The following is a 13,287-nucleotide window of genomic DNA, read 5'->3' as shown; positions in this document are numbered from 1 at the left end:
GTGCACGACCTCTCCTGCGCATGTGTGTGTGTGTGTGTGTGTGTGTGTGTGTGGTCGTGTTCAGCAATGTGTGCCACAACAGAGTGACAGCGCGCCCCGTAAGCACATTTCCAACAGGCTAATTAAAGCTCCTAAAGCCTGCTCATAACCCAACAAGGATCAATGCTCTTCATTAGGGGCCGGACCCGATACTGCTGCCCTGCCAAGCCGGCAGCCCAGCCACCCAAAGGAAGACCATAGGGGAAATGCAGAGCTGGTGGAAATGCAGAGAGAGAGAGAGAGAGAGAGAGAGAGAGTGTGTGCTTGTGTGATTCTGCGGGTGTGTCACTTTGTATTTTTTAGTTTCTTGGGGAGGAAATGATCCTTACATATTAATGGGAGCAGATGCAGCGATTGTGCTAATGATGTGCTGGATGTATAGCTGTAGATGGACCATACAGTGCAGCTTTCAGTCCACTGACCACGCAGTCTCTCATGCTGTCTATTTTAGGTGGTGCTTCTCTTTTGTGTTGTGACGCTACGCACAATTTAGCGTCCGGATTTAAAGTCAGTTAAGTCTCAGTTGTGTAACTCTCTCCAAGACAGCGATTAAGTGTATTCAGCAGAATTGTGGAATTATTTCTGGTCCAGTCTTTACATGTTTCTGTAAGTTGTAAACAATGTCAATAGTGGAAAGAAATGACTATTGAGTGGATCTATTCATGTTTATCTACAACAATATACAACATGGAGTATTTATATATAGACAGTGACAGTGCATATACTGTATATACACACATTTATGCTAAAAACAGCATTTTAGCTGTAAAAATAAAATCTATAATGGAAGTAAATGGGTGTTTTATTGTATGACTGATTGAGTGTTCATCAAAGGGAAGAAACTGTCCTGGTATCTCCTTCTATCTTTCCTTTTCTTGTCTCAATACTCTTCGTGGGCCTCCTAAGTGTTTAGTGCTGGCACGTCCGCAAATATGTCCTGTCATCCCATTGTCTTGGCTTTTAATTTCAACTCCCATCATGCTCTCTGCTCCCACATTATCCCACCCAATGTCTCCCCGTGGACAGTTATTCCTGGCCTTCCCCTCATCTCTCCCCCTCTCTCTCATCCTCTTCCCCCAGCCTCCTCAGGTCAATCTGTGAGACTGCTCTCAAAGCGGCAGCTGCTGTGTCTCCCTTTGGCTCGCCGACCTGCTGACACTGCCAAAGATCAGTGGTAACACCGGGTCTGCGCCAGGCTCCTTCCTCCTCTCCCTCTGCAGGAAAAAAAGAAGAAAAAAAAACTTCCTTCACTCCACTTCATCAATTAATAATTCTCTCTCGTGGGAATTATAGCTTGTGTGCATAAGCAGCACACTCAAATCCACACAGGGTGTTTTTTTTCCTTCCCACTCCTGTCCATAAAATTAGTAATTCATTTGTAGGGAGAGTAGATTTACCGACGCGCGGGCAGGAACATATTTCCCGGGTTCCCCCGAGGGCGTCGTTGCTGACTCGTGTCATATTTACTGTGTAATTGATTTTTAAACACTCGTCTCTCTCCATTGCTGCACGACTGCTTTTTTTCCCCCACCTCCCCCTGTTGCCTAAGGCAATTGATCCTTCCAATCTGACTGTGTACCTCTATATTCATCTCTTCATTATAAGATAAACATCATCATCTCTGCATTTCTGTCTTTCATTATGTATTGGCTTCTCTTCGGCCCCTCCCTGCTAGCTGACAGGAGCACCTGATTGCACATGGGGAGGGTGGGAGAGGAGGAAGACGGTAAGGGTGGAGGGAGTGAAGGGTGGACGAGAAGAGGGGAGGGCATAGATGAGGAGGACCAAAGAGGATGGACGGAGAGACGGAGGGGGACTAAAGAAAGGAAGGAGGCTTGAAGGCCAGAGTATGCTTTAAACTTTAAACAATTTAGTTGCTCAGTGTAGTTGTTCAAAGTCGAGGCAGGAGAGCGATGCAATGTTCACATGGGGTTGATGGAGAACACTTTCAAACGAGCCGTCTCTTCAAATGCGGACGCTTGGTCAGTGCTCCTTGGCGTCCGATGACCCCTTTTGCACTCGGACACACTGGACATTCAACTAAATCCAGTGTAAACCCATCCCATCATTGCTCAGAGCAACTGATCACTCAATGTGACTGGGAAGGGAGGTGGATGGACGGGTCAAACAAAAACAAGACTTTCACCCAGGTGAATGCTGTTAGTGTCCCGAGTGAAATTTAAAGTCAACATTTACTGATTTAGGTTTATATTGAAGCGACACTAAGCCTGTAACGAGCGTATATCCCTGATACGTCCAAAACTGATGCTAGAAGGGTGCACTGACCAAGCTGCTGTATTTGTCGTGTTGGGAGTAATGTGTTGTTTCAGACACTTTGTAAGGACGGATGTACATACAATTTAAGCAATACGTGAAAGAATAACAAGAGTAAAGGTCTGTTACGTAAAGAGGATGCGTTTAGGAATGGGGTGAGCCAGCTGACCAACGGTTCTGAGACCAGAGGGATGACATTGCCATCCCCAGAGCTGCTAGCATGCTCAACTAGAGCTTGAGAGAAAGGTTTGAATCCTGCACACTCTCATACCAAGTATCTGAAAATAATACATTAGTATCTCAAATAATTACTGAGTAGGGGTGTAACGGTTCACAAAATTCTTGGTTCGGTTCAATACGATACAGTGGTGCCACGGTTCGGTACGTTTCGGTACGTTTTCAATCCAGCAAAAAAGCAGAAATGCCAAATCCTCTGGTGAGACTCTCAAGGGGGCGTGTCTGATTGGATTCTGTGTTTGGGCTTTTGTTTTCTTTTACAAAGCAGGAATTATGGTCTGGAGAAATGGGCTGGTGAATGAGTAGTGTCACAGGGCTCAATAGCATTAAGCATGCTGGTACAGCCTGGTTTATCACTCCAGAGTAGGGACATACCTTTAGCCCTGTTTGAAACAAGAGGGAACAGATACCGAAACGCTGCGGGGAGAGTTTGTAACGAATATTACATGACTATTCACGTACACTGGGCGTGATGGTGCCAGTGTAAACAGGAAGTAGATTGGTTGCTTCGTTTAAAATAATATGAGTAATAAAGTAGTCTTTAATAATGAAAGGTCGTGTTTGATACTTAAGATCTTCTCTAAAATATTCCTCTATAAACTCAAACAGATACATTTGGTGGAAAGTTTTAGAAGTTTTATTTTTCAGACTTCGTTACAGCGCTGTGGGTCTTGCTCTATATCTCTCACCTCATATTTACATTAAAATCAACACTTACACACAAAGGTTTACTAGATTATGGGTCCATAAATCGTGCCCGACAGTCTTTGCCAAGGGGCGCTTTTGAAACGTCCGCGCCTGTTGCCACGCGTCTCGGTGTGATCGGGGTCTTACAGGATCTTTTTTCCCCCATCACAGTGGTGGAAATGGGCTTCCATAGATCTGGGCCCGGGTCCTTGATGTGAAAGCCTTCTAAAGGGTTGCGCCATTGCTTAATGGAGCTAACGCATGCAGTCACTGTAGATATATCGTCTCCATTAAAAATGTACCGACATATTATGCCAACGGTATGGCACCATATGGGGACTGCAAGAACTGTGATTGCTGCAGCATGGAGTTCTTGTATTTTCTCCAACTAGCCTGTTGAGCTGTTGAGCTCTTGTTTCAACTATGAAGTCAAATAGCAGGTACTCGTTTTATTGAGTTCACTATGGATTTAACTGCGCAATCAGGAAGTATCAGAATAGAGAGCAGAGAGGGGAGCACAGATAAAGGAGGAAGGGATAGGAAGATGAAGGATACCACAACTATGAAAGGAAAAGAGAAGAAATAATGCAATTAAAGTAGAAGGGAGCAAAGGACGAGCGGAGAGCAGAACAGTGAGCAGGAGACCAGAGAGCAAAGCGCCCTCTCTCCTTAGGGGAGGTGCAGGGCTCTTCTAATCAATCCATGGATGCATTGTAAAATCAATGCTCTGTATAATTAGGGCAATGCAAGGGTAAAAAAAACACCCTGCTCTGCATTTTGCCTCCGTCTGCACTCAGTCTTTGCTTTCCCATGTAATAATGCCTTCATCGTAAACGGCTTCGGGTCACAGTTACATTATTCCAAATTGGTTGGAAGAATTGAAAAACCTCCAGGTCCTTTCTATATGACTTGTCACAAAGTGCAATAGCCTCAAAGGTAACAATGCGCCATGATAAAACCTGAGCCGAGCCCATTCTTACAAGTGGCCTGATGGTATTTTCTAATAGTTTTTAGCCTCAGCCAAGCCACAATCGATACTTCCTCCCCAATCTGCTCATCTTGTTTTTCTTCCTCCAACCACTGAGGACCTCCACCAGACCCCCCGCCCCCCACACACACACACACACACACACTCTCCTCTTGGAGTTGTCATCTTTTCCCTTTTGAATCCCTTTATTGGAGATGGTGATGAATACTTTCCACACGTCGCTTTTGTCATATCCCTGTTGAAATGAGCATGCAAGCAACGAAAGACTAGGACAAACTTCAAGGCTGTTTGATGTGTGTGGATGTGAGGGTGTATGTCCGTCCTCTTCTCGTGAGCGTGATATCTCAGGAACACCTGGATGGGATTTCTTCAAATTTGGTACAAACTTCCACTTGGACATAAAACGATGAACTGATTAGAATTTGGTGGTCAAAGGTCAATGTGACTTTGCAAAACCTGTTTTGTCCGTAACTCAAGAATTCATATGGTAATTATGATAATTTCACAAAAATGTCTAATAGGATAAAATGTTGAAGTGACGACATTTTGGACAGACGTGGATGTAGACTGAAACAGCGGAGGCATCAGTGGCGGCTGGCCCATAGAGGGCACTAGGGCGCCACCCCCCCCCTCCCCCTTGAGCCACAGAAAAATAAATTATAATCACAATAAATTATATAAATTGTCAATATTTCTGTTTCTGAAATATGGAATGCACCCAGTAATATGTGTAAAATATGATATCTGTGCAAAATATATGCTTTACCTGCATGTCCTCTCCGCCTGTCTGTCCGTTGAAAAATCGCCCACAGGAGGCGGGTCTGTGAAGCAGTTTAGCCAATTGCTGATTAAAGATATAAATGTATCACATACAATTTAGCCAATCAGCGCCCTCAAATAGATTCAGCATGGGGCAACATTTGTATCGCCCCGAGCTGCACGTCCTCGTCAAGACTAGTTTCTACCAACCCCCGTTTGAGAGGAGCACTTTGGTGGAGATTCTGCAGCCAAAGAGCTGATATCAGATCAGCCTGACCTCACAATCAGACAGCAGACTACATGCGAAGCTTCACTAGCTGTACACCAGACAGGTTTGGCTAGCTGGATGACGTCATGCTAATCATTTATTTAGCTTTTTAAAACAACGGGGACGGATCCAGCACGGACAGTTAGGGGAGTGAGGGATGAGGAGGTAAGGAACCATGAGAACACCAGGGTAGGGAGTGAGGGATGAGGAGGTAAGGAAACATGAGAACACCAGGGTAGGGAGTGAGGGATGAGGAGGTAAGGAAACATGAGAACACCAGGACACACATGAGAACTCTGTCAAGCTACATATTAGACAAAGTGAACATCTTTTCTTCTACATAGCTGTCCTCAGTCTCATCTGCTTAACTTGGTCATGGAGGCATCAACATGTAATAGAGATGTTAAATTAACAGTGAAAACTCATCATAGCTTAATTTAACATCAGTATACATAATTACACTTCATGTTTACTTCTCCTGATCTTTACCTCCTATAACAAGGTCCATAGGGGCATCTCAATAAATAAACATGTTCTGTTATATTTTATATATATATACATATATAAAATATAACAGAACATGTGTTTTATATTATACTGAATATTATTCGATGATATACATTATTATATTATACTGAATTCCCTGTGAGGGTGACTAAAATAAGATGTCCTGATGTGTTTATCAAAGTGTTATTTCCTGCTTTTTTTCCTGTTGGAATAAATGTTAAATATTTAACTACAAAGTAGTAATGCGTTTTTGGTACCTTCATTTCTTTTTGCATTAAATCATACTGGGATGTTTACTGAAATTGATTGGATGCGGCACAACCCTACCTAGAGTGTGCATCTTTAACCATGTTGTACGCTTGACTAGAATTATCTGAGGATATAATATGACTGACTTTTTATTAAATTTCTTCACCTGGCGGAGAGAGAATAACAATATTTATCTGTGTGCACTTACAAAGTGGATTCAACTTCCAATAGCTTGATGACAGAAATTGCAAGTCACTAACTGAATGTAAGGTAATGCAATGTCAAAAAGGATTTAGGACGGCATAACTGTGATGACTATCAACTGAGGTATAATGTACAGTGAGCTTTCAGGATGTTCCAAGTCCTGCTCGCCCCGATGGGCTTCATTCCGCAATGATAACCTGCTCGCTGTACATTATCGTGCTTGGACCACAGTTACTTACTAAAGAAATCAATAATTTGACAAAAAAATAGTGATTTAAAAATTATTTTATTGCTTCTGCTAAAACAAAAAGTAGTCCTGAGATCAGAACAGCGTCCACAGCAACTTCTTCTATTCAACAAAGCCCTGTTATAACATGGAACTAACACTTGTCAGAATCAGATAGGTGCCAGCAAGTTTCTAGAAATCATCTAAAGTAGACTGCAGTGAAGCCACAACCCCTTTGTCAGCAAACATGGCTGGAAGTGATACACATTTTTATATTTTAATCATATTGTTAGAGCACATCCTTTCTGTTTAGCTGGGTTCAAAGAGATGTTATATTACCAATTTGTGTTAAAAAAGGATCATTCACCTTTATTTTCTGACCGTTCTGATTTGGACAGGTCCAACAAACAGCGATCTTTCAGTCAGGGGAACGCTGTTTGTTCCCCTGTGAAATATTGATTTATTTGTCACGTAACTTGCGTATTTCAGTAACGGCACTTCTGTGGTTATTTTAACCCAAACAACAATCTTTTCCGAAACATAACAAAGTAGTTTTGGTGCCTAAATCTAACTGAGTAGTTTCCTGTGAAGACAAAGTGTATTTAAAAAAGACTGTATGCATGTAACGAGGGGAAATTGACACATATTGCTGGCTTTCGTGGAAAACGCATGTAAAATCATCACACAAAGGTTGTATGAGGATACGTTAAATCTTAACTTGTTACGTGTCAGCATCACGTAATGTGCTGTCAAGATGTCATGTTCATTTTACATATTTCCGTGAGATCAAGCTGACTGTGAATGGCTTTTAAACTGAGTCAGCCCGAAACTTATGGAGCTAGTGTTAACCAGGCAGCAACCTACAGTTCTGCCGCGTGAAGTCAATGCGCAAGTGTCTTAAAACTTGCATTCTCTCCACTAACCAACAGGGGGCGACTCCTCCGGTTGCAAAAACAAGTCCAATTGTATAGAAGTCTATGAGAAAATGACTCTACTTCTCTCTTGATTTATTACCTCAGTAAACATTGTAAACATGAGTTTATGGTCGAAGTCAGTGGTTCTCAAACTTTTTCTGTCACGCCCCACTTTGGAGGAAGAAAAATGTTCATGCCCCACCGCCCCAACAAAATTGGAACAAAATGGTTCATGTTGAATTTTTATTGAAACAACATTTTGTGACTCCTCTATCTGTGCTTTTTCAAATAATACAATGAAGAAAATTGTCATCACTTTGAAGTAAACGAGATTGCTCCATCAGACAAAAACAAATCAAATGTGCAAACACTTTGTTAGAACAATGCAAATAAAGTTATATCTGCAAAAAAGAACTACAATTGGCAAAAAATAGCTTATTGCAATTGGCTGCAATTAACCTGTTTTGCACTAAACATCTTTTCAAGATAACAATAAAGTGCAACCTGTGAAAAACTAAACAAAACAAGTTTCATACTATCCGCAGCTAGTTTTCAGACATAAAACACAGACTGGTCTCTCCTCATCTCCTACCGCGTTCACTGTGAAACCCAGAGCAAGAGAGGCCTCATCATATGTTCTTCTTGGCTGCTTGCTGTTCGTCTCGGATGTATCGCTTGCGCTTGCTTTTCTGTTCCCACCAAATGTCTCTTCATTTGGAACACTAAGCCACACATGTGAGTCGCCAAGGATCATGGCCGTCGCGCATGCGCAAGCGTAACCTGTTAACGGCGTAACGTAAACATTTACACGAAAGTACAGGCATTTCGCCATGTATTTATTAATTACTTAAAGAAAAAAGAAAAAACTTTTTTTTTGTTTTAAATACAAAAATTCTGCCTCTAAATACAGTACACTGTGACTACAGCCATCTCTCTCTTCAACATTGACCTCCATTGTTGTGCACAAACAGCAAACCGGAATCATATTCATAGTGTTCATGCTCTGATCTCTAAGTTATTTGAATGGTCACAGGTGTGTTCTTGGGGCAGGTGACTGGTAATTGAGTGTCGGTATATCAAAGGAAGTGTTAAGCAAACAACACACACAGGCTTTTAGTTTTGAATGACGAGGCTGATCTAGATAACTGTGTGTAGTTATTTGCAAAAAGTGTGTTTTAGATCAATTATTATGCCACAAGGTATTGTTTCTTGGCAACTGATATATTGAATCGCTCTTCAGTAAGTGCTGGCATCAGCAGAAGAGTGTTTTCATTTTTGCTGAGATATAATTTCCCGTATGAAGAACAACATTGTGCTGATTTCTATTGTATAAAAACATTTTACGAAAGGATTCTTAAAGTATTTTTTTCCGTTTATTCCAGAGCAGGGAGATGGTCTCTGCCAAAACCTGACCAGCCCGTGCTTGAGCCCCAAACCTCAGAAACCGTGGGAGAAAGACGCCTGGGAAATCCCCAGATCATCACTCAAGCTGGATAAAAAGCTCGGTGCCGGCCAGTTCGGAGAAGTCTGGATGGGTGAGATGGATCCGGATTGTTTTACAATCCAGTTACTGATGTAGATGTGAAGCCGGAAATTCATTTTCTAATTCTGATTGTGTGTTTCTGCTTAAAGCCACGTACAACAAGCACACCAAAGTAGCAGTGAAGACCATGAAGCCTGGCACCATGTCAGTGGAAGCCTTCATGGGCGAGGCCAACCTGATGAAGACTCTGCAGCACGACAAGCTGGTCAGACTCAATGCTGTGGTCTCCAAGGAGGAGCCCATCTATATCATCACTGAGTACATGGAGAAAGGTGTGTGTGTGTGTGTGTGTGTACACACACTTGTACAGCTGTTCTTGTGAGGACCAATTTGAATTTTAGACATTCAGAGTGAGGACATTTTTGGCATGGAGGACATTTTGGCCGGTCCTCACTTTGGGACGGACCTTCAAAAGCCTGTTTGAGGGTTTAGACCTGGTTTTAAGGTTCAGGTTAGAACCAGGTTTAGGTTAGGGTTGGGTTGAGGCATGTAGTTGTGATGGTTAAGGTTAGTGCATGGCCTAAGTCTTCTTCAATACAGCATGATGTTCATTTGGTGAATTATTGTCCATTTAGAGACAAATAGACCATAAATCAAGGTATGCTTTCGTGCTACCTTGTGATTGACAGGTCACTACCACAGGGTTGTCCAGTCTGGGAATTCATCTTAAAACTTTAAGTATGCTTTAGTGATTGACAGGTTGCTGCCGCTACCAGAGCCGTCTTTACTACACTTCTCCGCATTCCAAATATGGTAACTTCTGTTCATTGGTTGCGAAAAAAAACAACATGGCGACGGCCGTAATCCAAGATGGCGATGGCTAAATCGCCGAACTCGAGGCTTCAAAACGGCAGTCAGACCAATGGGTGACGTCACGACAATTACGTCCACTTCTCATATACAGTCTATGGCAGGGGTGTCAAACATACGGCCCGCGGGCCGGACCCGGCCCGCCACGTCATTTTATGTGGCCCGCGAATCCGCCAGCAAAAAAATAATAATAATTATTTTTTTTATTTTTTTTTTTACAAAAATTTAAAGTTAGATGTGAAAATAAAAATATCCCCATGGTCGAAATTATGAGATAGAAAGTCGAAGTGATGAGATGGCATGTTGTCTGTGTGCCGACATTAAAACTATCACAACAGGTGGACAGGAGATGCAACAGCCCATAAAGAGGATTTCCAACAAGTTTCTCAACATGCGTACTTCTCTGTACTGAAACGTCATCAGTCTCAGCCCAAGTACTGTTCCAATTCAAAGTTCACATCGAGCCAAGCACGGCCCTAATGCCCGGATGTGGCTCGCTCTGCCCATTTTACCCGGGATGCATCGGAGGTGACTTGTCTGTACTTGGGACAGCCAAATATCCCAGAATGCATTTTGCACCAGCAACAGGAAACAATGGCGGAGGAGAAATCACACAACTGGAAGTACGTGTTGTGGAAGTCACAGATATCCCGGGAAACTAAACTAACTATGTTAGGAGTACCGTAGTTACATTTACACCGTCTTACATTTACAACCGGCCCTTTGAGGGCGACCGTGATGCTGATGTGGCCCCAGAGTGAAAATGAGTTTGACACCCCTGGTCTATGGTGTTAACTTAATTAGCTAGCTAAGGCTGACGATATCTGGTCGTGACAGTTGTCTTTTTGTCTACGGTCAGGGCTAGAAATGTGAAGCCTCCTTTCGTCTACTTAGGGTTTTGTGTTCTGTTTGAATTAATTAATGGAAGTAGAACCACTATACCAGTTAGTTTCTCTGATATCATTCCATTGTGTTTTCATTTTGCTCTTCACTCGGCTTCTCTCCCAATGGTTCAAACTGGTCTGTTGGCATGCATACATAGACACACACTCCTGTTAATTTGCCCCACCATGGTGGACCGCTGTGTATTCCCACTGATGCCACCATGTGATGAATGGAGTAACCCAGGCCCAGTATCACTCTTTATCCCAACAATAGTAGTTTAACAGCGTTTCTTGGTTCCACAACACAGAGTGCCACTGAGGCAAACACTGTTAACGCTGACAGCGGAGTGATATCTTTCTCATTGAATACCTATGAAGTCCTCTAGATGTCCATTAATGATGGATGCCATACATAATAAAAAAAACGGGGCCGACCCAACACCGATCCGTAATGGATTGCCAGGCAGGACCTGAAACCGATCCAAAACCCTGTCTCTACCCCCCGTCCCCCCAACACACACACTCACACACACACACACACACACACACCAGCACATTTGCAGAGACATGCACATAAAAACAAAGTCCTCACTCATCCCACTGTGTTTAATCTCTCTAAGTGTTTTCCCACCCTTGCTTCCTTCCTATCTCGCCCCCATGTCCCCCTTCTGAGCCACACCTCACCCTCCTAGATGTTACCACTCACACTGCCATCAGCTCCTCCTTCCTCAAGCTGAGACGCGGACAACTCACTTCTCTGTAATGCCTCCGTCTTCTGTCTGTCATAAATCCCTCCCTTTATTGCTGATGCTGGTGTATGGGTTAAAGATATGGCGGCGCGGCGTACCAAATCACTTGTTAGATTGGATTGTTGCTTCGTTAGAAAACAAATAAACCAAGCCTTCACGCACTGTATTTATACCTGAGCCTTTGTGTGCTAGCGTCTCTCCTCTCCCTGTGTTCTGTGAACACACTGATTGTCTAATGTGAGCTGCATTTAACCGCTGAGTTGCAGTCGGCTGAGTCGTTTTAAATCAGTTTGATGAAGAGTCGTGCACAAATATTAATGTAGAAGAAATAAACCTCTGACCATTTATTTTTGAAACACAAAAAGCAATACATTTAAGTGTCAGTCGGAGTGTGTTACACTGCAAGACTGTGTGACCTCTACGATGTTCAATTGGTCTGGACCAAGCAAAATCGATGTTGCGTTTTAATTTTGGTCCGGTCCATGTTTACACTGACAAACCACGAGGAGTAAACATGAAGGTATATGGACTGACCATTTTGACAACTGTCAAAACTGCAGCTATGGCTGCAGGTGCAAACACGAAATAAGAAGTAGACGTAGTCACAGTGGCGTCACTCATTGTTTGTGGACAGCATTTCTGAAGCCCGAAGCCACTATCTTGTTTTTTTTGCAACCAGAAGTTAAACAAGAGAGTTGGAGTTAAAAAGACATATTTAGGCGACCAAAATGCTGCAATAAACTTTCATGAAGTGTAAACACACTGTGAAAGGGTTAAAGTTTAAAGATGAATTCACAGACTGGACAACCCTGTGGTAGCGACCTGTCAATCACAAGGTTCCTTGCTTTACGGTCTATTTACTCTAAATGGACCATAATGTACTAAATGGACATCATGCTGTATTGAAGAAGACTTGAAACTAGAGATTGAGACCATAAACTCATGTTTACAATGTTTACTGAGGTAATAAATCAAGAGAGAAGTAGAGTCATTTTCTCATAGACTGCTATACAATCAGAGGAGTCGCCCCCTGATGGTCAGTAGAGAGAATGCAAGTTTTAAGACACTTCAGCATCGGCTTCACTCGGCAGAACCGGAAGTTATATCTGATCATGTATTGTCTTTTATATCATGAAAAAATTATATAACAAGATATCATGAATCATAGTTCTGTTGATAATAAGAAACCAACTAATATTTCTCAGAAAACCGGTATTGATTCTGCTAATTAAAATACCCATGTGTAGATCAAACTATTGCCTTTACCCTGTATTTATGGGCATGTATGTGAGATAACATTTTTCCAAAAAATGTCTTAAATTTCTAACTTTTTAATAATCTGAGAAAATACTCTATTTCACTACTTCACACCTTTTCAGGACTTCAGGATTTTACTGCAAATTTCTTAATATTGAGAATCACGGCACAACATGGAGATTAAAAGTTACGTTGACAACATTTTAAACACGACCCATGTTCCAGAACTCCCACTTTTCTGTTACACTCAATCAGAGAGATATCTCCTCCTCAGGCCTTCTGAGAATCTGCCACATTAGGACGGATAACGGGGATGGATGGATCATTGCAAAGACAGGTACGGTGGGACCGAAGGGTGTAGATGGAAAATGGATATGTCATGAAAAAGGAAGACTTGTGAATAGCAGATAGAGGAATTCCACTGAGCCCCGTCTACCTGCCTGGAGCCAGAGGGCAACAGGGCATCCATCATGAATATGGAAACCTGACATGACAGGATTCAACCTGCTAAACCTCTGTGCAGCTTAAAAATACAAATAGTTCTGACCTCCCAGTTTAGGCTCATCGGACAGGGTGCATATCACCTTCTCACTTATCTGAATCAGGTTTATGTTCTTTTACACATCTTCCATCCATTCCATTGCTTTTCAGATGTGATTCCTACAACCATATTAATTGTCATTCCTCTTCCT

At 42.4% G+C, this 13,287-nt stretch overlaps 1 protein-coding gene across 1 annotated transcript; it reads left to right on the top strand.

The window, feature by feature from the left end:
• Positions 1-1,737: 1,737 nt before the first annotated feature.
• Positions 1,738-11,352, top strand: LOC306780619 (tyrosine-protein kinase HCK-like; the record flags this gene model as incomplete). The annotated part of the gene is made up of 4 exons (XM_079273054.1): positions 1,738-1,765; positions 8,735-8,887; positions 8,985-9,167; positions 11,282-11,352. 4 exons carry the CDS (start codon positions 1,738-1,740, stop codon positions 11,350-11,352), a joined length of 435 nt encoding a protein of 144 aa, XP_079129180.1.
• Positions 11,353-13,287: the final 1,935 nt, after the last annotated feature.

This window comes from Melanostigma gelatinosum (assembly GCF_949748355.1).
Source record: "Melanostigma gelatinosum genome assembly, chromosome: 8".
Taxonomy (NCBI): Eukaryota; Metazoa; Chordata; class Actinopteri; order Perciformes; family Zoarcidae; genus Melanostigma; species Melanostigma gelatinosum.
Note: the sequence above shows the minus strand (reverse complement) of the source record. Positions and strands in the feature narration are given on the sequence as shown.